Below are 25,467 nucleotides of genomic sequence, written 5' to 3'. Positions count from 1 at the left end.
GGTACCAGGCGATCATAGTTGAAGAAGAGATTGTATTATGTATGACGCGAGTGTAGCTTTAATATATTCTGACGTTATTCACACGACGTATTACTACATAGATACCAGGCGAATATAAATATGGTGATTGTAATGTCTTTCATAGTGGTGGAAATTGTGTGTCATCCTAGCAACGTGTACCAGGACTTCATATGCAGTTTAGACGTTCGTGCACAATGCCGGTTTCACTTCTGACATGTTAACTTTGTACGCACACAATTTTTTTTTTTCTAGTTTAGCTGACAATGGACTAGATTAGGGCTATCTTGGTGCTTAGTTTAGTATTTATTTATTACAACTGCTAAATCATTATCGAATAACTTCACCATCACCTGGACGTAGAGAAAACTTTTTGAAGTTATACTTCTTTATGCACATTATGAAAAAATGATGAGAGTGAAATTTTAAGATGCGCGCGCATTACTGTAACACAAAAGTAACAGGGTGAAGTTGGTTGCTAAAATTTTCTGACGCTTGCAACATTCGTTATTGTCTAAGCCATCGTTGCAAGATTTTTACAATATTGTTCTTTCTACAAACGTAGAATAGCACGAGGAATAAATAATTATAAAGATTTTTGCTTTGTTAGGCCAAAGAAGTATAACTTCTTGCGTGCATACACATTTTTATTTGTTCTACCTTTATAGAAAATATATCTTTGCATAACATTTACATAATTCTCTTGTTTCAGGAAGCCATGTTGAAAACAATCGTGTACACGCTTTGCACCGCTGTGTTTGTGGGAGCTGTATTTGCCCAAACAGGTAAAATTAACAGTTAAGTCTTATAGAAGGCTAAAATAATCACATTTGAGATATGTATGAATATTTTAGTCACATATATATTAAAAAATAAATAAAAGAATAATACCAATCAGAATGACCAGTTAAAATTATCAAAATATATTTTTTTTATTTAATTATTAGGTTTAGTTACAATCACTTACAATAATACACACAAATATTAAAAGTAGAACTAAAAAGTAGGAACAAAATGTAGTGATTACTTACAAATAAGCAGGGCATGCCTTTGCATTTGCATTTCTTTAAATAATTAATTTTTGGTGATAAATAAAAAAAGTTAAGAATTAAAAAGTTTTTTTAAATTAATAAATGAGTAGGTTACATAGAGTTACATTAATTTATACACAATTACATTAATTTTCCAACTATAACATTATTAAAAATTACCAATGTTGGCGCAATTGGACTTGCCGAATTTTCTTACAAATAGCATTATAGTGTACCCGTGACATTAGAATGTCACTAAAACCAGGCCGTTAAATTGTAAGAAATGTAGTCGATTGACAATCTACCATTTAATTATAATATCACTACTGAAATTGTAATATCACGGCTTTGACAATATACCGACGATATATACATCCAAAAGCTATCTGTTATGACAATGATTTACAACCAATTGTAAAACCAATTAAATTTTTATAAATATATTAAGTTGGTTAATTAACCAATTAATGTCACAGAAACCGAAGGTCCCACGACATTAACAACCAAAACATCAACTACCGCGGTTGTCCCCACCACAGTCACCTGGGAGACAGAGACCCTGAACGAGGGACAGGCTATCCAGAAGGCTCTGCAGTACCTACAGCAGCATCGCCAACCTGACTGGGGTTGGGGAAATGACACCCACCATGTTATGTTAACTTTACAGGTAAGTGGACCTAAATATTTTTCATTAAAAAAACCTAAACCCAGTACAGCCAGAAACCAAGTCCATATTATCAGTTTTAAAAAAACTTAATCGAAATTGGCCCAATCTTTCGGGACCGACAAATAACAATACTACGCAGATATACACACGTGAAACTTATAACACTTCTCCTTCATCGGATGTTGCAATATTATGTATATTAATATGTGCATTTAATATAATATTCACAATGATATTAGTTTTATATTTTCTATGAGTATTAATAATGGCCCAGTATTGTATTAGTTACCAAATATTTTCAAAACATTTCAGTTGGCAAACAATACTGGAAAAGAGATTGAGCAGCAAGGACTTGAGATGCAACTGTCTGCAAAACAGATGGAAATAGAAATACTTCTCATGATGTCAAAGTAAGTCATTTCTAATGCGATATTTACATAACTGCAGATGTCAGCGTACGGTCAACACAATAGGCCCAAAGCAAATTACACAATGCATATTATTGTTTTTATGGAAAAGGAGGACAAACGAGCGTCCGTGTCACCTGGTGTTAAGTGATCATCGCCTCCCACATTCCCTTGCAACACCAGAGGAATCACAGGAGCGTTGCCGGCCTTTAAGAAAGGTGTACGCGCTTTTTTGAAGGTACCCATGTTGTATCGTCCCGGAAACACTGCACAAGGAAGCTCATTCCAGCTTTGTAGTACGTGGAAAAAGCTACGTGAAAACGCACTGTGGAGGACTGCCGCACATCCAGATGATGGGATGATATCCTAATTTGTGGCATGTCGTGCGAAGGTGGAATTCAGCGGCATGGAATCAACGACAAATGGGTTTCCTTGGTGGTAAACGCGCAAACTTGAGTCTTCTGGGGGTTACATTGGACAAGGTTCAATTTACCCCATTCGAAGACCTTCTCAAGAGAGAACCCGATAGAAGACACAAGTTTCTCCCGGCACTTCACCCAGTGAGCAAGCTAGAGGTCCACTTGCATAAACTCTCGGGAAAGCCCAAATGATGGAAGTTTGAAAGATAAGCGCCTTGTGCCATACAAAGGCCTTCGCTATATCCTAGCTAACTGCCACCCCTTGCTTTCGATAGCCGCCGCCCATCTATGTGATAGGTATACCAGAAGATCACCTGCCGACTGACCATGGCGAAAGCCGTACTGTTGCTATTTCAATAACTATTATGACTTTATTCTGCCCATTTCTACGATTTCATCAGCTGTTTTTTAACCTAAATTGTTCTCATCGGGGAAGGCGATTTGCTGAAACAAAACTTTGGTCGTACAACAAAATGTCTATTGTGTCTTGGCAATATACGCTGCAGTTATTATTCCTACGGGATAATCATGCATGCTATTGTATTCCCAAGTTGTTCTCTATGAATACATATTGAGGGCATAACTGATATGATATTCATTAATACAGCGTTGTATACTCATAGTTTTTAATTAGGTTAAGTGAAACTAATGTATGTCATTGGATAGAATTGAAATATTGTTTGTTAATGAATTTGATATTGAATCAATTACTTGAATAGTTAGTCATTCGGGGGATATTTTCTGCTCGATTTCAACTGTCTATTTTACGTGAAGGCGCTCTGGATTCAAGGCCTTTTAAACCCAGCGAGAGTTGGCCGACTTTACCTTAAAATTTAATTCTTATGAAGTTTTATAAAAAAAAATAACGTGCGTACAAAGTACACATGAAAGTTCTTTGGCAAACTAATTTTTAAATCTCGTTTATATTTACACTAATCTGTCCTCTAATTCTAATGATTTTTGTCAATATTAGAAATTGTTGATTTATATTTTTTTAATTAAAATTTAGTTTTTGTAATTATGATGTTAGAACATCTTCTCTACAAGCGTTGTATCGTGCAGGTTAAGCGCGCGGCTATAGGATACAACGCTAGTAGGGACGATATTCTACTTACTCGGGGCCGCGAACCTGAAAAAGATCGCTGAGTTTCTTGCATCCGTTCTTCTCGGGTCTGATTCATAAATTCAGGCATCGTAAGCCTGTCGTACGCAAATTTTTGAAGGCCCACATCATGCGGAAATATTCCCGGAAGAATAGGAAAGAACCTCATATCAGCTCGTTACTTTCAGGCATCACGAGTCACCACCGCCTCTCGCCCGCTTGGCTGCCTACACCCTGGCGCTAGGTGCCTTGTGCAAGGATCCACGGTCTTTCCACTCCCGCGACCTGGTAGCTGCTCTGCTACACCGAGAGCCTCCTCATGACCTGGAATTTGCGTACGCGACCCTGGCTGCTTGCTCCTCAGCAGCCCACGTTCGTCGTCGCCACATCAGACGACTGTTGGACATCGCTAACGCAGCGGCTGACCATAGCTTGGGTAAGCGACATTTGTCATCTTACTACTTACCCTTGATTCTCCTTCCTACATTAGGTAAATATTCTCCAATCTCAATATACTCACTACTGTCGTTCTACTTAAAGTTCTTCCTCTGTGGTCTATAAAACTATTAACATATTAGGCGACCATAGCTTGGTTTAGTCATATTCTTCAATCTTCAATTCCATCCTTTTGGTTTCAATAATAATGTAACTGTAGTAATAAAATGATAAAGATTAATATCGTATTTGTTTAAACAGCTTTTACATTATCGCTTGATAATTGTCAAATTTTTTAAAGTATTAACATGGATATAGTATTTTATGGATATGTCATGATAGGATCGAGATAGTAATGCGCCATCGCGGACTATTCTTTAGACCTATATAAGATACAAAATTCCACCATACATTATTTTGTTACATCTCTAAGGGCCTCGACAGCGTTTTCGTTGAAGGTCGGTTTATTTTTTCCGATTTCTCCAACAAATATCGTTAATGTATAAAAATATTTACCTTCGAGAACCATGCTATTCATTGGTGAAAACAGCATGAAAATCAGTGCAGAAGTTTTTGTGTTTTATTTTATTTGACTTTATTTTTTATTTATTTTATTAGTAAAAGCAAACTGCTACAACTTACAGAGTAGGAATATACAGAAATTACACGTAAGACTATTAAAATTGTAGTCAGGTACGCTGTCCACATCTTACTATGTTAAGTTTGAGGTATACTATGCTAAGTACTTAGAAAAAGTGTTTATTCAATACTAATTGAGATTAAAGAGAAATAAATAATTACTACTATATTTATACTAATTATGGCTACTTGGAGTAAATTAAATTAACAACAATTAAACAATTAATTGAATTCGTTTTATAATATTATGTTGTGATTACAATTATATGTATACCAAGAATACTTTTCTTCGACTCTTTACCTTATTGAATTGTACGACAAACGAACGTTTCCAGACACAATATCGATGGTAATTCTGGCTCTCCGATGCGTGGTGCAGGACCACAGACACCGCAGCCTGATCCACTTCGTACGGCGTCCAATGGCTGGACTCGCGCGGCAACAGCACCCTGACGGCAGCTTCGGTTCCCTCACCACAACAGCACTTGCCATACAGGTTACGTATGATACCTAGGTAACACTGAAATTGTTATGAAAATGAAAAACGGCTTAATGTAGAAAGTTGCCAGTACTTTTATTTTTTTTCGAATTAACAATGAAAAAAAAAATACAAAGCTTCCTGACGCCTAAATGTTCAAAAAATAACTTGACTCAATGCCTAGGCTTGTCCCTATCTGCTGATAGGTCACTTCCTCTATCATGCGTCGCACAACACTGTTATCTTCAGTAGTCACTGTTAAAGGACGTCACTCACGCGGATCATCATTGAGATTGCTACTACCACGCTTAAACTCGTTAAGCCAATTTTACATAGTGGCACGAGATGGAGCTTGATTAAGAAATGCTAATCGCAGCCTATCATAGCTTTTTTTGTTGAGTAAGCCCACAACGAAAGTCATAATAAATCATTGACAGAAAATTTTCTCGCGTTAGGTTCATTTTCACGTGTAACAAGAGTTTTAGATTTGCCGCCAATTCATAAAACAAATGAATGCAATATATTAATTACATTAGGTTACCAAAGAGTTCTAAAATTGAAATTCAAAAAACATTTAATTAGCAATGTTTCTAACTGGCCAGTTCTAAAGCCGTTAGAGAACATTTTTAAGATGACTATGACAGCTGTGAAAACGTCGAAAAAAAAGACTTTAGAACTAACCTCTATTTTGAGCACTGACTTGTATAAATACCACTGGACAGGCTGTTCCGTATGTTTGACACCAAATTTTGTGCCTATTTGAAGCGCCATTCGCGAGCGTCCAGAGAACTAATTTTGACGTATAATACAAATGGCTGCAAAGGAACGTACAATACTCTGAAGTATTTTTGGATTTTAAATTTATTTCGTTCGTTTTCCGTGTTATTTATACTTCAAGAATCAACGTTAGTACTAATTTTTTTTGTATATAATATTTAATTTTTAATATTTATAAAATATTTTGTATTAGTTTCCCACCATATATCGATGCTTGCTGAGGTTGTCATCACTAGTTTTAATACCGCAGACTCCCGCTACATGGCCAACAGCGCCAAAATGGCGAATATCAAACAGGCTCAAAAGCACTTTTACAACCGCCATTCTAGTGGTATATATTAGAGGTCAGTGATTTTGAGTAATTCACGCACACGAACAGAAAGTGTCATACAAATTGCGAGTGTAAGACGTAGCTTCTCACACGCACTAAACGAATATTCCTGGCCTGCATTTATCGGTGCTCTAACAGCAAGAGACTCAATCTAAAATAAATTATCTAAGGATGATCAATTTAAGTTTGAAAGCTAACCATAGCAATGCGAAACGATGGACACGTATCAATACCTTTATTATATTTAGGCTCTTGAAGATTCTGACAGTGGTCCAGGAGCTCACCAGCACTGGAGTCTCCCAGCAGCCAGGAAGTGGCTCCTGGAGCGACAGGAAGCGGACGGTGGCTGGGGAGATGTGGAGAAGACGGCAGCAGCAGTTGCGGCTCTAACACCAGCCTCGCTGGCTGCTGTACGACCCCCCCACTGCAGCGATAAACTGCTTGATAACCGCCATGAACCTTTCGGTACGCATTGCCTTTTCTTTAGTTTATCATATCATTTTATTGTCGGTTCAGTAATTTTTCAGCAATGTTTTATTAAAATTTAGTTAATTTTGAAAGAGCGCAAATTCTAATTATTATGGGAGAGTTTCTTACGCCATTTCTTCTTTTTCGAAACTATATTTATAATTTTTTTTGAAGTGAAACCTTCTTTTGGCGCACCGCATACACATTTTCCGTAAGTACTTAGTAGGTTAGGCTGATCCGTCAAGCACTGAGGTGAAAGGTTCGATCGGGTGAACTCGGCACCACCGAGTGTACCCGAGTGTATCTATACAGCATACAGTAAGCTGCTCTGCGCTGTTGTGTCGCCGTGTTTATTAAATTCAAATAATACGTAATAATTGTCATTATTAACTTATTATTTATTATTGGTACGTAATAATATTTATTTTAACAATTATTTGTTTATGAACATGATTTATGTTATTTCTTATTTTAGTAATCAAAAACCCATTGTATCATTTGTACACTCCAAAGGAGCACACCAGTGATTTAAGTAATATCATTAAGAATTCTAAATGAATCTATCTTAAGAACTCCAAAATAAGTCACTTTTAGTACTTTTTATTATATCTAACCCTGTGCGTATTTTTCAGAGAATGGTGGCGATGGTAACCTGAAGGTGTCGTACCAGGCGGGCCACGCCAGTAACGATTCTGACGCCCGCAACGTTTCCTTTACTTATACTCTGTGGCTCGGCACCAATGTTACAGAGAACTACACCCTGTATATGATCGCTCCCAGGTAAACCACCACAGGTACCAGTGGGAGGCTCTTTTTCACCGGATGCCGGCTAGATTAGGGTAACCACAACGGCGCCTATTTCTACCGATTGTGTTTCCGCTGTGTGTGTGTGAAGGGTGCCGTAATATTCTAGACTCCACAATAATGAAATGCAAATACAACAAAAACAAAATTTTAAATCATAAGTAATGATAAATATATGTTATGATTGAATATGATAAGTATGTGTAAAAGTTACTACATATTCACCAGTGGGAGGCTCGTTTGCACAGGATGCCGGCTAGATTATGGGTACCACAACGGCGCCTATATCTGCCGTGAATCAGTAACGTGTGTGTCTGTTTCGGTGTGGAGGGCGCCGTAGCTAGTGAAATGGCTGGGCAAATGAGACTTAACATCTTATGTCTCAAGGTGACGAGCGCAACTGTAGTGCCGCTCAGAACTTTTGGGTTTTTTTAAGAATCCTGCGCGGCACTACATTGGAACGGGCAGGGCGTATTAATTACCATCAGCTGAACGTCCTGCTCGTGTCGTCCCTTATTTTTAATAAAAAAACACAAGAAACTTACATAATTACAAAAGTAGAACTGGTATCTGATGTCTTTCAGGATTCAAAATATGAAAGATCCGACTTAGCCGACTTGATAGTGCCATTCATATCGATATATTCTAGCTTCTTATTACACAGCTTATAAAACAAGAGATACCTAACTTTATTATTAACTATTCAAAACTCTTTAAAAAAAGGCAGAACAAATAGTTTGGCTAGTTTTAATACTGTTTCCTGTATTTACCAGGAACGTCTCTTTCTATCACGTAATGCAAATGGCGGCAGAACAAGAGCCCAAGTTCAAGTACGAGGCGAGCGAATGGCCCAACGGCCACTACGTACACACCCTGGCCGGCCACAAGGAGGAACCCATGGGCTACCACTACTGGCTGCTGTACCGTCTGCCCGAGATCCCTGACCCAGCCAGCCCTCCTGGGAACCAACTCGTGGCTCCTGTCGGTAAGATACCTGTGTGCGGTTGCTAATTTTGACAGTAATGACGACCGTCATCTTCACGAAGCATTCATAATTCAAATTCAAATTCAAATATTTTTATTCAAAATAGGATGTGACATCACTTATTGAAAGTCAAAAAACTAACACCCATTCCAAAATGAATGCCTCAGACCTGAGAAGAATGGGAGCAACAAACTCGCCGGCTTTTTTTTTCATCGAATAAATATGTTTACAAAGTAATATTGTACAATTAAACTTATTATTTAATAGCCTGAGGGCGATCACTCCATTCCCAATCTGTGGTATCATTAAGAAAGTCATTTATGTTATAGTAACCTTTAATAAACAATGAATTCGAGCTCTAAAGATTGATGCATCCAATGAATGATAATTTATATTTATACAGTAAATTCTTTGTTAACTTAAACACGATAAATTGGATGCAGCATTACAAACTTATATGTTTTGTATATTACTGCTATTGTTAAATACTCTATTGATTCAAAAGGGGGCCGTTGAGTTTCTTGTATAAATATGGGATGGGTTCTTGTATAAAAATTTTACCACGAGCTCTACTTTTCCCAACATATGGTAGATTCAGTAATTTGAAAAACAAAATTTTATGAACGATGCGGCATTCGAACCCATGACCTCCGGCGTTCCGTGCCGGTGCTCTAACCAAATGAGCTAACCGTTCGAGTACCGCCTCGTTATAAAATTCAGTTTGCTTTGTTCAACTCTCAGGTTGTGGCTTCATCTGCAGGATCTACTTTACAGTTGATAACCTGCTCAACCCCAATATTTGCATATTAGGAAAATGACTTGAGATGTCGCTCTTGTAAATCTAAACAATATGTTATGTTTTTAAAGTGATAAACGTCACTACTAGGATTAATACACAAATAAAATTTGAAAAACATTTTTTTTTATTTGTGTATTAATCCTAGAAGTGAGGGTTATCACTTTAAAAACATAACATATTGTTCAGTAATTTAAAAGAAATATTTATAGTGACAATTTAAAAGCGTTTAGTTTAAGCCTAATTGAATAAAGTTTATTTGAGTTTGACTTTGAAAGATCAAAATCATACATTTATAATCACATTAGATTTTACAATTACTCATAGAAGAATTTATCACCTACAAAGATAATATCTTAGTCCTAAAAAGCGGTCGCAAAAAACATTTACTAAATTACATTTAATACTTTATTTCATGATGAAGCCTGGCTGCTAAAGTCTCAAAAATGATACTATATATTAACTGAAAACACCAAAAAAATATATACATTTATTAAAAATCCTTTCATTTTCATCATCATTTCAGCCGGAAGACGTCCTCTGCTGGACAAGGGCGTCCCCTAAAGATAGCCATAACTATCGGGCCCTCATCCAACCTGTTCTTGACCTGTCGTGGGTTGACCAAACGAGACTATTGTTTTTTTTCTGGTTATGTTTATTGATTATAGTCAAACCAAAACTAATAAAGCTGTATCATAATGGTTCCATGCTAATTTTGATTATTTAAGGTCCAAATATATAATATAATATTATAATATATAAAATAATGTAACCGATATATAATATATATATAATATTACACCTATTTAATTTAAAATCAAGGCTAATATATACACCTGTATTATTGTAGATTCGCTGGTCCCTTAATGATAAGCTACCTACCACCGAAAACAGTTACAGCAACTTCAAGAAAACGCACTTAATATGTCATCGTTGAGTACATTACTTTTCTTTTTTCTTTTTCAGGCGTCGACGATCTACTTGTAGAGGACGGGGAACATTACTTGTTCTGGTACAAGAAGCTCTAAGAAGTTATTTATCACACATCTCTTTGTCAAATCTCTAACAAAGTTGTAGACATAGAAAAAAACAATAGAATGAATGAATATTACCATGTATCTTATCATGTTAGTTACACAAGAAATAAGTCTAAGTGTAAAGCCATGAAGCATGAAACAACGTCTTGAAGTCATTACTTCTGGGTATTTTATGAAAATTAATATCCTTTCCATCGATTAACGCCTCAGATAAAACATTGGCAATAGATCTTATAAAGTTGTGATTATTACCCGACGACGACCTCAACTGATTGATTGAATTGTTTGCATTATACTTAAAAGGTCGATGGTAATACCTTAAACCTTATAAGTTTAGTGGTATAATGATAATTTAATAAACAGAGATTTGGTCAATTCCCTGAGTGATTTGATCAAATCACGGAGTATGTTTAAAGAACAACACGATTTTATCATTTCTCTAGACAAATCTAGTGATTTGATCAAATGCCCCTGGCATTGATAATTGGTTCCGTGAAATGACAATGAGTGACACTACTAGAAGTACTTTGGATGTAAAATCGAGCGAAGCGAGCATCAGACTTGAGTCATACCCCGACCCGAACAGGTTAGGTGGAAGGGGATTTCTTACCAAATTATGTCTAAGTCTTACCAAATAAACCTTTTAAATACCAAAGAAAAGAGTTTTTGTCATTTCACGGAACCAACTCTGGCATTTGGTCAAATCACTAGATTTGTTTCGAGAAATGATAAAACCGTGTTGTTATTTTTAACATCCTCCGAGATTTGACCAAATCACTGTTTTTATCATATCACTGCGACATAATTATAAAAGATCTATTCAAGTTTCTACGCTTCATGAGCTAACCTTTCACAAAGAATAGGTAAAATTGTGTGTAACTTCAAATATATCAATGTTTCTGACTTTATCATGCATAGGTACAATATAATATGTTTGTTTAGTAATAGTTTTAGAAGTAGCAAGTACCAAATAATAATGATCTAATTCTATGAACAGACTTAATTATGATAGTTGTATTGATATCAATAATTGTTAAAGAAACGCATTTTTTTTAATGTAAATTTGGTCTGTTATTATCGTTGATAAAAATACGATGGTAACTTCTTTTAAATCATCGTCATTGTTCGAGGTCGTCAAAGTGCTCTATACAATTCCCAAAACCTAGAAAAACGTAAGTCAGGAAATGGTAAACGAGACACACTCTCCACAAAGCACATTTAAATTTTAGTTATTCCTCAAGCTATCGTATTTCCGACGGTGTTACTATCTAAAATGGATTTTTTTGTCAAACACCACCGCTCAAGTCTAAGTGTCACAGCTCAATACTTTATATAACTTACAACTTTGCCTAAATAAGTCATTATCAAATACTCTGAACTTCCTACAATCATATGATTGCAGAATCAACTGCCGGCCCTGTACTGTATTTTCGAACATGTGCTACATGTTAATCTCATCGCAGAAACTGGCAATATATCTTTAAGGCTCAAAAGGCTAGAACCAAACGCCGTAAAACAATTTACTAAAACAAACAATATGCAAGAAAAGCCAAATGTCTTAAGGCGCGGTGTGTTACATTGCCCAAAAGGCTAATTGTGCTCGTAATTTGCATTAATATTATTTATTTTTCATTTTTTAGTCAAATTAGTGTAATGTCATCGGTCCTCGATAAATCTACAAAGTTTGAACGAAATCTAGCCGTTTAAAGTGGGTCAAAAATCGCGCCCATAGAAGTCGGCTACAAACATACATACAAACATACAGATGAAGCTAATATAAAGCGTATAAAAATGGACCTCAACACCTTTTTTTGTAGCACGTACATACAATATATATATCTTTAAATGATGACTTTTTAAAGCTTGTAAGAGCCCGCTATTTGGTATCAATTGTAAACCAAATTAGGTGTGACAATTCCCCAGTGTTAGTTACTTCGTTCAATATAAAATGTTATTCGTTAGTGATATATTAATTCGTATGACATTTTTATTCTTCTACAATCTCTCTTTGTATAATATTTGCATTCTTTCTCTTAGGTATAACTTAATTAATTGTTTTAGGAGACTGATCCACTCAATTTAAAATTAGTTGGTTTATATTGTATCTATTAAACGATTCTGAAATTATTGAAAAATGGTGTTTTAATTAGTTATGTTACATTTTATATTTACCAGTGGGAGGCTATTTGCACAGGATGCCGGCTAGATTATGGGTACCACAACGGCGCCTATTTCTGCCGTGAAACAGTATGTGTAAGCATTACTGTGTTTCGGTCTGAAGGGCACCGTAGCTAGTGAAATTACTGGGCAATTGAGACTTAACGTCTTATATCTCAAGGTGACGAGAGCAGTTGTAGTGCCGCTCAGAATTTTTGGGGTCTTTCAAGAATCCTGAGCGGTACTGCATTGTAATGGTCAGGCCGTATCAATTACCATCAGCTGAGCGTCCTGCTCGACTCGTCTCTTATTTTCATAAAAACATAAAAAAGAATCGTTTGTTCAGTATAGTTGAATGCGCAAATCGTACCCAGCGTCGGTACTATTTGAGCTGAACTTGAAACAGTGCAGCTTGCAATTTTTCTACTCTCGCTCGGGCGATTTGCCACAAAATTCTCTAACGCCTCAACCACTGGGATCATCGAATGGGAAACAAACCCTCCCAAGAGTAAGATGGAACAAAGGATTCCTTTCCTTTTTAAATTCTGAAGATCGCCAGTATTCTGTTGTTACACGTAGAAACTTTACTGGAGTGTGCGGCATTTATATTTCACGATGGAGTTTTAGTCTAGCCACTGAGCAGGCCGTGAAAGTTCGTTGATATTAGCTAAGGCGCGTATGTTTGCAACGACTGACAGTGTGTGGGCGTGAATTATCACTAAGCCGAAATGCAATTGGAAACAAAGGAATTAAAACATCTGTTACAATCGTTTCAGCGTTAGTTCGGTTCTTTCGCCGAACCAAATATCCGTCCATACCATTATTGTTCCACCAATATATACAGACTACAGGGCACAATTTAAACGTTCTTAGAGTCCAGAGGTCCTCCAACAACATGTATCTATAGCTTCATAACAAAGCGATATACGATAAAAAATTTCGGGAATCTAGATTGACTTGCATGCAATTTCTTATAGTTGTGATCGCTTATTTCAACGTTACGGAGAACGGAAATCTTGGAAACGCCAAGATTTCCGTGACATACATACCTACGTTATTTTGTATTAAATCCAATCAAAATATGTATGGCAGGAAACGTAGGAAAAAAACAGGAAATCGACTTCATAAAAGATTGCAATCTGTCGCCTATAATTCAGAAAAATATAAATTCCCTTTTGAAATTACGAAATTTACTAAATAGTATTCAGAGGAAGATAGGAGTTAAAAAGATAAAAAATTCCGGGGCCTACTCTTTCCGAAACGAAACTTCTTAAGCGAACGAAATTAAGTTCGGTAGGTAAAGCGAAGTTTCGGTAGTCCCCTACTCTATTTTGTTTTCGGACACGCCGACGAAATTCGGAACCATAGAAAATTTTCGTGAACAATTGAAATAAATGACATCCTCTTACTATATACATACATACGTATTTCATTTCATCGTTGGGAAGGAACTAATGACAACGAAATATATTTGTAGAACGCGATGTAAACATGTGATCTTAGTACTATGTAACGATTTTTAGTTTGAATTCTTTAAAAAGTTTTCTGTAATTTTTTCTCAAGTATGGTGTAAATAAATCATCTTTTAAAGTGCTTTTTAACACACCTCGCAATCACGTTCCATCAGAAAGGTTCAAGTAAATATCAGTAATATGCTTGTTTTTTTCACAAAAAGAATCGCCTTTAATTAATACCATCCTTTTATAGGTACTTCTTTTCGTATGGCTGCACATATATTGATGAAACAATACCTTATTTCTTACTTCCTGGTATAATAAAATAAATTTTGTTCTTTTATTAATCACAAAAAGGATATGATGAAACTTACCTTAACCTGTCTGTAGAGCTTGAGCTGAAGAAGCAGCTTGAGAGGGAACCTGCCTGCTTCTTTCAATTCATCCTCTGTCAACTTGGGAATATTAATTCCTCCCCTTTTACATATCTATGTAAATCATAACCGGCTATAATTCATTTACGCCTGTAATCTCCTACAAACTCTATGTCGGGAATTTAACAAATATTAAATTGATTGCGCAGACGGCGCCGGTTCCTTCTACGTTCTTCACGTATAGCAGTTTCGATTAAAAGCATTTAAGGACATTTCGAAGAAATTTGCAACAAAATCCACATAAACGAAAATCAAAAGGTAGCACTTTTGGTTTCGTCACATTGGGTAGAAAATTCCGAATAAACAGCTGTCAAAATCAAACTTTCGTTTCGTAAAGTACGTTTAGAAATTCGAAATGTCAAACAATGGCGTTCGGGACGAAACTTCAGAACGTATGGAACCGTAGTAGGAAACACGCGAAACTTCGATCGAAAATTTGTTTTTCGTTGAATAAGATTAGACCTAGAGTACTCTGGTTAAGAAATTCGAAATGTCAAACATTGACGTTCGGGACGATAGTGAATGAATGGAACCATAGCAGAAATGTCGCGGAATGGGGTAAATTGAACCTTGTCCAATTTAACCCCCAGAAGACTCAAGTTTGCGCGTTTACCACTAAAAAAACCACATTTGTCGTATCACCGCTCTTCGACAACACTTCCCTTAAAGCCTCGCCTAGTATCGGAATACAGGGTCTCGAAATCTCGAGACATTGCCAATTTCGTGGTCATCTGGAGGGCAAAGCCAAATTGGCTTCAAAAAAAACTGGGCGTCATTAATAGAACACGGCAATACTTCAAGCCGGCCCACATACTAGCGCTCTACAAAGCGCAGGTCCGGCCACACATGGAGTATTGCTGTCATCTCTGGTCTGGCGCACCCCAGTATCAGCTCGATCCATTTGACCGCGTGCAACGTAGAACAGCTCGAATTGTGGGGGACCCAGTGCTCTGTGAACGGCTGGATCTCTTGGCGTTGCGTATAGAAGTCGCTTAATTGTGTCTTCTACCACATTTATCACGGGGAGTGTTCCGAAGAGCTGTTCAACCTGATTCCTGCCGCTGAATTCCACCTTCGCACGACACGCCACAAGTTAGGATATCATCCTCATTATCTGGATGTGTGGCGGTCCTGCACAGTGCGGTTTTCAAGGAGCTTTCTTCCACGTACTACAAAGCTGTGGAATGAGCTTCCTTGTGCGGTGTTTCCGGGACGATACGACATGGGTACCTTCAAAAAAAGCGCGTACACCTTCCTTAAAGGCCGGCAACGCTCCTGTGATTCCTCTGGTGTTGCAGGAGATTGTGGGCGGCGGTGATCACTTAACAACAGGTGACCCGTACGCTCGTTTGTCCTCCTATTCCATATTTTTTGAGCTTGATCTCTTGAGATTTATTATGACAAGTTAATCCATAAATAAAACACTGCAGTATAAAATCCAACATATATTAAATTTTTGTACATTCACATATAACACCGATATTACTCAATAGTAGACAAGTGCACGGAAGCTTTATCAATATATTTATTAATACGTGTAAAATATCGAAATGTATCTCATAAAAATATCATACAAATCACATTATTATTATAAACCATTAATTATATATATTAATAGATAAAAACACCTCTGCATTTAGAAATTATTGAAATTAGATTGAAATATTTCAATCGCTGCTTTGAAAACCAGCAAATATACTGCGTTAACCACTTTACTTGACCTCAAAACATATTGTTTCTCAAAATAAACCATTTTTTCTTTGCCGCAAAATTTTAAAATACTACTTAAATCATTATACAATAAGGTATGTTTTGCCATAGCTTCGGATTATAAAAAAATTATTTTTAATCAACGACCAAAAAAATTGGTTTGTAGTTCACTTTACGGCGAAATTGATTATTTATATTTATTAAGCGTACAGAATACTTGTGCCAAAAACATTGTCATAAAGGTTTTGTTCATAAGGAGTACATTAGGCGAACTATTTCGCGCGTATATTACGAGAGTATTTGAGGACGGATTGTGTGTTGCATCGCTCTAGCTGTACGAGATTTTTCGCCTGTACTACCCAAGGGTGGTCTATCCAGGGCAGAAGGAGTGGTTTTTTGGTAGATAAGGGGCCATACATAAATTACGTCTCACGTTAAGGGGGGGAAGTGTGACATTGTGTGACAATAGGCGGGGGATCTAGACCCCCGCCCATCGTCACACTAGACCCCTAGGGGTCTCAAATACTGGGACACCACATTTTTTCATAATAAAATTATATCTAACTATTACAACAATATATTTAAACTACATACATACTAAAAAAGAAGAACATAAAAATTGTTGCATCTCTGTCTGCGTGCCTAAGGTTTAATTTGTTTTGTTGGAAAATCTTGAAACAACTTTGTCTCCTTATTTCTGCTATTTTGTGATTTTTATCTTACGAAACACTTACCGTAAATTATGCTTGCTTATGCTGATAAAAAAAAACACAATATACATGTAGTAGTTAACACATTATGGAAATACTACTAGGTAAGGGGTTTCACAAATGTGACAAGCTGTGACAAAGACGGGGGAGGGGTCAAAAATCATGGAATTCTTGTGACGTAATTTATGGATGTTTCCCTCTAAGTATTATTCTGGCAAGAATTAGCCTGAACTCTCTAAGCATAGTGGTGGACTTGTCAGGTTATGAGTACAGTTATAAACAGAGTTACAACAATATACATGGCTTTAGGAATACGAACCTTAAGAACTTTATAATAACCTTGATTTTAAGTAATCTCGAAGCAGACATTGTACGTTTTACACAATGACGTTCTATATAAGGACATATCATTCGCAGTCTGATAGCGGAACGCCAAGTGTCCTTAAAGTCAATGTATGGACACTTTTCTCCCTAGTCGTGTGTCAACTGTCACTGTCCGAATCAAACCTGAACTGAATAGATAGTTTACATTGCTGCTTATTCGCCGAGAATATTTTCAACACCTGGAGAAAATGCGGCAATGTATAGATATAGCAGTCTAAGCTTATAATGGTTTGATTTGCGGCATGTTCGGGGTCCATATTTCCACTTTGTTTTTATACAACGTGATTGTATATGTATTGAACGTCATTGATTTTACATGTACAATTTATTTCATGTCATTCAGAGCTTCATGAAACATTCTCAGAGATTGTCAACATGCTGAGTAAATACTGTGTGTCATATTATTAGTGTATTTAAAACTATATAAAAAAGACGTGTGGCACTCGGGGACTGCCGCGGTAAAGTTATTGCATAGCATCTTTTATGCAATTATAATTATTTATTTATTTTATTTATGCAGTATTTTTTTTAATAAAATTATTTTTAAAAAAAAGCAAACGGAAGTGAGTAAAATTTAACTTGCAAGATTTGATTACAGACAGACAACGGGACAGGTGAAACTAAATAAAAATGCTTGTCATAATAATAAAAAATAAAAAAACGTGATAAAAAAAATAAAGAAATTAAATAAAAATCAAGACGTACCCCAGGCTCGAACCTGGGACATTCTGCACAAAAAGCATACGTGATAACCACTGTTCCACGGAAATGGAAATCACCGTGGCGAAATATCTATATACATCTAGTAAGTAAGTGTTAGGTTATTTTCGTTACGGAATTTCTGGATTCGGTCTCCACGCTCAAGGCCCGCGATAGAAGCTATGCAATAGCTTAAAATCGTACGCCATTCTAACAAGTATTAAGGCATTCAAATAACATTTTAAATAATTTGTCAATATAACAGGCCAGTACCATCCGGTTACTATATCTCCGGGCCGTGCAGTAGGTCCGAACATACCTCCACGATTGTAGAGGTTATTATATTTTAGAATTTGATAATCTCAGGCCCTTTTTATGCTTTAACAACATTTACAAAAGAAATCAACCATGACCACTTATTATAAAAAAAAACATCATTCGAAACATCAATGTTCATGTAGAGTATGTAAGTAATAAGGGGACATTTGAAAGAATAACTGAATTATTCCTTAAATTCATTGCGAGCAGCTTATTTAAAAAAAAATTGTATCTATGACACATTTGACACAATACGTGACATTATATCCATACATAAAAGTCCCTTAAGTGCGAAGGAGAACGAGATATCGGCAACACCATTCACAATGCCTGTGCTGGCCTCAACCTTTACTAACAACTAAACGGTTAAATACCGTAGTACATAAAACAAAAAGAAAACTTCATTGCGAACTGAAAATAACTTCTCAATATCTCATATATTATATTAATGGCTATAAAAAGATACACACAACAACACTTATACACAACCAGATGAAATAGAAACTAAAATTGTATATCACATATAAAAATCTAATAATACATTATGTACAAACTGTTAAAATCGGTTGCGAGGTTACAATAAATTGTTTCGCGAAAATATTCCAAACACTTGAATCACAAATCATACAATGGCTTGCTCTTAATATTTAGTCTATCAAAAATTGATGTTCTAAAGTTTCATCAAATAGTAAGAATTTTGAGTAATGATTGAACTGTATAATTCGGTCCATTAGGACAGAATAAAGTTTTAGAACACTACATTAACATCATTCTAGAACGCCCGAATCGACACACGAGCCGTGTGCCGTGTCCTAAGCAATCTTGGGAAGACAAAACTATTGAGTGCCACATCGTGCACCGCTGTGACAGGTCGCTGTCCGAGTAAATTATGTATAATTTTTTTTTTTAATGAAAATCAGGGACGAGACGAGAAGACGTTCAGCTGAAGGACATTGAGACGCCCTGCCCATTACAATGCAGTGCCGCTTCAGGATTATTGAAAAACCTAAAAATTCTGCGAGGCACTACAACTGTGCTCGTTCCATTGAGACATAAGATATTAAGTCTCATTTTCCCAGTAATTTCACTAGCTACGGCGCCCATCGGACTGAAACACAGTAATGCTTACACATTACTGCTTCACGGCAGAAATAGGCGCCGTTGTGGTGCCCATAATCTAGCCGGCATCCTGTGCAAAGGAACCTCCCACTGGTATATATAAATATCATTTTGTATGTACCAACCCTAGCGCTCCGCCCAGACGTAGGTATAAATTACAAGAAGACCGCTGAGTTACGCTACTGTCCTATTACTTGTCTTGTGATTAGGATCCCTCTTTGAATGTTTCCTTTCTATCATTATGTGAGATTTACAAAATAGTGTTTAAAAAAAAATATACAAATTAATTTAAACAATTTGTTATTTTAAAAGTGATAACACTCACTTCTGAGATTAATTACACAAATAAAATTTGAAAACAACATTTTATGAACGATGCGGGACTCGAACCCACGGCCTCTCGCGTTCAGTGCGAGCGCTCTTACGAGGGTTTAGCAGATTTTAAACTGTAAAGTAGATCCTGTAGATGAAGCCACAATCTGAGAGTTGAACAAAGCATACAAGATTTCATCAACGATACGTCACTCGGACGGTTGGCTCAGTTGGTAAGAGCGGTCGCACGGAACGCGAAAAGCCGCGGGTACGAGTCCCGCATCGTTCATAAAATTTTGTTTTCAAATTAACAACTTAATTTGGTAATAAGAGCGGTACAGAAAAATTGCTTAGTCCACTTTGATTAAAAATAATTAATGACAAATTCCTTAGACTTACAATTCGTATAAGTATACCAAATAGATCAATTTCAAACAGGAATCCTAAAGGACTGCAACAGAGAAATGGCAACAAAATTATTACAAAAATTGCAAATAACACACTCACAACAATATGGAAGTGATATTCCTAGTACTGTATCTCACTCTGTAGTCTATAGAAATATAAATAAGTTTCTAGAGATGACATACGCGCGTTAAACATGTCACCTCATAGGTGACTAACGGCCGTTCCCAATATTCAGTCTATCTCTTACTTGAGATAAAAATTGTAACTATTGTTGACTTTTATGTCCCAATAAACTTATCGACGGTAACTCACCTTATCCGTACACGCTGTCTGTCAATGGGACGACGTATAGCTTACCAGCGACAGAACTTTGTATGGAAATTGGAATTCACGCGTCCCAATATAAGGCGATAAGAATGACTTATCGGGTATATTGGGACAGCTTCAGACAGATAATTATTGACATTAGAAGGTAGTAGTTTATCTCTATCTGTAGATACTATATTGGGAACGGCCGTTATACATCGCCAGCGAATTATTACTATGTAAGGATAGTAATGGTGTATTTTAGTGAATCAAACTGCAACATTATGAATCAATATATAACATTTCGTCGGTAAGACTTCTTAATAAGAAATGGCGATCATTTTCGACTATAAAATTATTTTTCAAGTTGTTTCTATTTTCCTGAATATCCAGAGCGTTGCAAGGAATGCATATATGTTCGACCCTCTAGGAATTAGGCACTTATATCATTAACATTTATATTGTAAAATTTTATTTGTGAATTAATCCTAGAAATGAGGGTTATCACTTTAAAAACATAAAAAAATGTTTAGATTTACAAGAGCGACATCTCAAGTCAATTTCCTAATATGCAAATATTGGGGTTGAGCAGGTTATCAACTGTAAAGTGGATCCTGTAGATGAAGCCACAACCTGAGAGTTGAACAAAGCATACAAGATTTTATGACGATACGTCACTCGAACGGTTAGCTCAGTTGGTAAAGCACTGGCACGGAACGCCAGAGGTCGTGGGTTCGAGACCCACATCGTTCATAAAATTTTGTTTTCAAATCTTATTTGTGTATTAATCCTAGAAGTGAGGGTTATCACTTTAAAAACATAACAAATTGTTTAAATTGATATTTTTTCAATTCACTTCTTATTTAGAATTATATGCTGTAGATTTAAAGGCCACAAACACTGCGATGCAATAATAATTTGCGAAGTCCAACTTTACAATAAATTAGAGTGTGTCTTTTGCCAAATTTTGTGTGTATTTTAGTATATACAGGTTGTAACCGTTAAGTAAGTACTTAATGATTACATCCTGTATAAGTAAGTACTTAATGATTACATCCTGTATAAGTAAGAATGCAAAGTTTACCACGCGTAATGTGTTATTTGTTTCGAGTGATAGCAAAGTGAAAATAAATTAATAAATAGAATAAATTGAAAAGGAGCGACAAACTACTAATCGCCACAAATACAAGTAGGTACAAATCTGCTCGTAAATATCCGATTCAAGAGGAATAATAATGGCTGAAAATTCACCAATCTGGTTTTGTAATTGAAAAACATTATATTCAATAGTAAAAGTAGCTAAAATTCTAATAAATTTATTTCTTCAATAATAAATAAACATACAATTTATTGGGACAGGAAAAGGCGCGTCTGGCTGAACCAGTGTTAAAAGCATTGACCAAGTATAGTAACTAGACATCACAGAGACATAATATCCTATATATATAGGTACATAATATAACACAAGTGTTCTTTCACTATCACTTTTACATCGTCTCAGCTATCAATTAGTCTAGTTGCTATACTTGGTCTATGGTTATAAGCCACCAATATGGACCTTTATCCCAATCCCAATGTGCCAACGTAACGGCGATATTAAATGAACACATTGGTAGAGCTACTTAAACTTAACCATAAAAAAAAAAACAAATCTAAAAATAAAAGAATATAAATGAAAGTTTGAACTTTTCAAACAAATCCTCACCCCCCTACATGGTTGCACAAATTACCTACATGATATCGATGCGCGGCTACTAGATTATTTACAGGTTGTACCGGAATGATATTATGGAAAATTGATTTATTTAAGGCCGTTAACTCAAAAAATCGCCACATATAGCGCATTATTGAAACCATTTCTTAACGGTTTATATATATGACCCAGCAAACTTTGTATTACCGATATTAAAATCGCGATTCAAAAGTAACTGTTGATCGTAGATGGGTGAAAATTTTAAGTTGTATGTATTTTTATTGCTGACTAATTCATAATAAACAAATTTAAAAAAAAATGTCAAAAAAATTAAAAAAGAATTTCGTGTAGACCATCCTTAACATTTAGGGGGATGAAAAATTGATGTTGACCGATTCTCAGACCTACCCAATATGCACTCAAAATTTCATGAGAATCGGTCAAGCCGTTTCGGAGGAGTTCAAAGTTTAACACCATGACACGAGAATTTTATATATTAGATAAAGCTTATATTTTTACAAAAAATATTTATATGTCTACAGAATTTGAGAAGAAAATTAATTTTTTCCTTACATTTCTATCCTTAATAGACATTGCGAAAAAAATCACCATAGTAACTTTTACAGTTTGAGCCATGTTAATCATTCGATCTACATAAAAATTGTATGAAAAATTATTTTCTGTGTACAACTATTTAACATAGTTTTGTAAAGAAAATTGTATTGTTTGTAAAGAATCGAAAATGCTTCTAATTCTGAATTAAAACAACGGCGATCTTATGCGAGAGAGGTAACCTAGCTCCGCTCGATTTCTCAAGGCCATTGGCTCGGACCCCAGCCTTAAGTGAATATATATTTTTATTATTGATTTATTTTAGGATTACTGTTAAGTAGCCCCCGTGTGTTATTTAATACGGCCATTGTAGGTTCACGCTGTATAGGCGCAAATCCTCATGTACCACAATGTATTGATTTCACAGATATATTGACAGTGCAATGTGTTGCAAATTAGGTATAAAAAATGTATAAGTTATTAAGTATTAAGTATTATATACATTACTAGTTTGTTGTTTTAGGCAATTTAAAATATTAATATTATATGGGTGTATATGTATAATTTAATAAATATTTGTCAAAAAATGCCTAATGAGGCTTATATAATAATAAAAAAGTATAATAAATTGGCACTCACAAACACTCACACTGTTTTAGATGGACAGAGGATGTTTATAGTAAAATAAAAAGCAGTTCGCGAGAGCTTCCCTCTTCCAACTTACTTCACAAAAATTGTTATATAAATATAATATAATAAAATATTATTTGATACAAACTGACCCCAATACTATTCCTCATGAATTCAGCGATCAAAAGAAACAAAACCAATAATTATTCAACTCCAATTTATACGAAGGTAGCGGCAGATATACAGTTATTACTAGTGAGACACTAATTATACTAAAGCCGTCTTATTAAATAAACGCAGTTACTCCGAATTTAAAATTACATCTCCCTGTGATGTAATTCTGTAGTGAAAAGGGCAAAAAGTTTTAATCTTGGCATAACTTAACTTCGTGTATATTTTTTACAGAAGGAGAGTACCTGTTACTCTCTTCTCGTTCTTCACTTTAATTTTCCCTATAAATAAATGAAGTGTGAATAGGTAATCTCTTTCATTAGGTAAGCGCAAGCGCCAACAGGTCAGTTTGTCCGCCTTATCACTTCATACATAATTATGCAATAATCAATTGCTTAATTAATTAACTTTCGGTTAAGTTCACAAATTAGTCAATTTAAATTAATTTTAAGTTCTTTTCTTCATATATGATCGTCAAATATCACGTCCTAAAACTGTATCCTTAGTGTTTTACCAGTCGTGATGTATAAATGCTGTGTGTTATTCCTCAATAATAGTTAAAATTTGTTACATGTCACCATACAATTAAATAATTCAATCTAATATTCCTATCTTAATAACTTGCCAGTTTCAATGTGATACTGTAATGTTCATTTGCATTTTGATATTCTTATTCGTCAACTTAAATGGCATTCTCGACAATTATTTAGCTAATAAAATACATAAGTCATATTATAAATACGAAAGAAAAGTAACATAGTAAAGTATATAGATATACTATTTTATACATTGTGCAAATATAATTTAATAAATACGTACACTCTCGGGTATCGCCAATTTAATTATTCTAGATAATAAGGCTATCCATACACTAGACGGCCGATTCGACCGCCATTTTGTTCATCACAGTTGTGTACGCGAGCCCTAACGCCCATGACACCTCGTGTCCGTTAACTTTCTTGAATAGCTGAAAAATATTATTCAAATTATTAAAACGATACAGAAATAGTCACAATTAGGCTTTTATAATGTGTAGTAGTTTTTTTTTATTTTTATGGCCAATGGTAACACACAATGATATCAATAGAAGAATGAGAATAATAGTTACAAGTATCGACGCCTACCTCATTAACTACAGCAGGACGTTCAGCTTATGGTAATTAATACACCCTGCCCATTACAGTGCAGTGCCGCTCAGGATTCATGCAAAAAAACCCAGAAGTTCTACAATTGCGCTCGTAAACTTGAGACATAAGATGTTAAAAATCATTTACCCAGTAATTTCACTAGCTACAGCGCCGTTCAGACCGAAACACAATAATGCATAGACATTACTGCTTCACTGGCAAAAAAGGCGCCGTTGTGGTACCCATAATCTAGCCGGCATCCTGTGCAAACGAGCCTCCCACTGGTTAATGCCCCTAGTTGGGACTTCCCTATTCTTTTTATGCGCCGGGAAAGCACACACACTATAGGCATTTGTAGAGGCATTTGTCTTATCTCAGTGAACTAAAAAGTAGTAATTAATTAATAATTAAGTAACATCAAAATTGACTATTGTATCAGAGAAAATAGTGATCAGTATAGACGCGTAGCCCCATGTTCCACAATCTACAGATTGTCAACGATATTAGCCAGTATCTCAGTGTACCACTCACATAATACCTTCATTTATTAATTATGTATCAAACCACACGTTTGATACATCTATTATACTCTATAACTCTTGAATTGCTTTTATTTTATATATAACATTTTTTTTTAACTTGTGTCAGGATGTTTAAGTATATTTTTTGCATCACTTAACGAAAATATAGATTGGAAAGAGATTTCTCCTATGAGTTTCTTGCCATTATCTCATAAAAGCTCAACCATTCCTGAAGCGGTGGTAAATGGACATTTATTATAACTTTTGACAATTATAAGTGTCAATTTTTGACCTCATTGACAAAAATCTGATTAGATTTGATTATATTGATTAATATTAGTATTTAGTGGTATCCCAATGTTTCAATC

The 25,467-nt window shown here is 35.5% G+C and overlaps 2 protein-coding genes across 6 annotated transcripts in view; one reads left to right on the top strand and one right to left on the bottom strand.

The window, feature by feature from the left end:
* LOC126966878 (uncharacterized protein CG3556) overlaps positions 1 to 12,504 on the top strand; it is a 121,813-nt gene extending 109,309 nt beyond the window's left edge. The window contains exons 2-10 of one of the 2 annotated variants that reach the window (XM_050811167.1): positions 731 to 803; positions 1,526 to 1,716; positions 2,029 to 2,126; positions 3,833 to 4,080; positions 5,054 to 5,214; positions 6,553 to 6,769; positions 7,405 to 7,552; positions 8,350 to 8,561; positions 10,324 to 12,504. In XM_050811167.1, the coding sequence (XP_050667124.1) occupies positions 731 to 803; positions 1,526 to 1,716; positions 2,029 to 2,126; positions 3,833 to 4,080; positions 5,054 to 5,214; positions 6,553 to 6,769; positions 7,405 to 7,552; positions 8,350 to 8,561; positions 10,324 to 10,385 (1,410 nt within the window). In that variant the 3' untranslated portion in view covers positions 10,386 to 12,504. The remainder of the gene's footprint in view (positions 1 to 730; positions 804 to 1,525; positions 1,717 to 2,028; positions 2,127 to 3,832; positions 4,081 to 5,053; positions 5,215 to 6,552; positions 6,770 to 7,404; positions 7,553 to 8,349; positions 8,562 to 10,323) is intronic. The other variant, XM_050811175.1, reaches the window with a different exon arrangement.
* Positions 12,505 to 15,871: 3,367 nt separating this feature from the next.
* LOC126966928 (ectonucleoside triphosphate diphosphohydrolase 5) overlaps positions 15,872 to 25,467 on the bottom strand; it is a 58,039-nt gene continuing 48,443 nt past the window's right edge. For 3 of the 4 annotated variants that reach the window (XM_050811249.1, XM_050811237.1, XM_050811257.1), the window contains one exon: positions 15,872 to 24,418. In XM_050811249.1, the coding sequence (XP_050667206.1) occupies positions 24,323 to 24,418 (96 nt within the window). In that variant the 3' untranslated portion in view covers positions 15,872 to 24,322. The remainder of the gene's footprint in view (positions 24,419 to 25,467) is intronic. The other variant, XR_007729855.1, reaches the window with a different exon arrangement.

The sequence above is a fragment of the Leptidea sinapis genome, chromosome 1, assembly GCF_905404315.1.
Source record: "Leptidea sinapis chromosome 1, ilLepSina1.1, whole genome shotgun sequence".
In the NCBI taxonomy this organism is placed as follows: Eukaryota; Metazoa; Arthropoda; class Insecta; order Lepidoptera; family Pieridae; genus Leptidea; species Leptidea sinapis.
The sequence above is the reverse complement of the archived record's forward strand: the minus strand, read 5'-3'. Positions and strand labels throughout refer to the sequence as shown.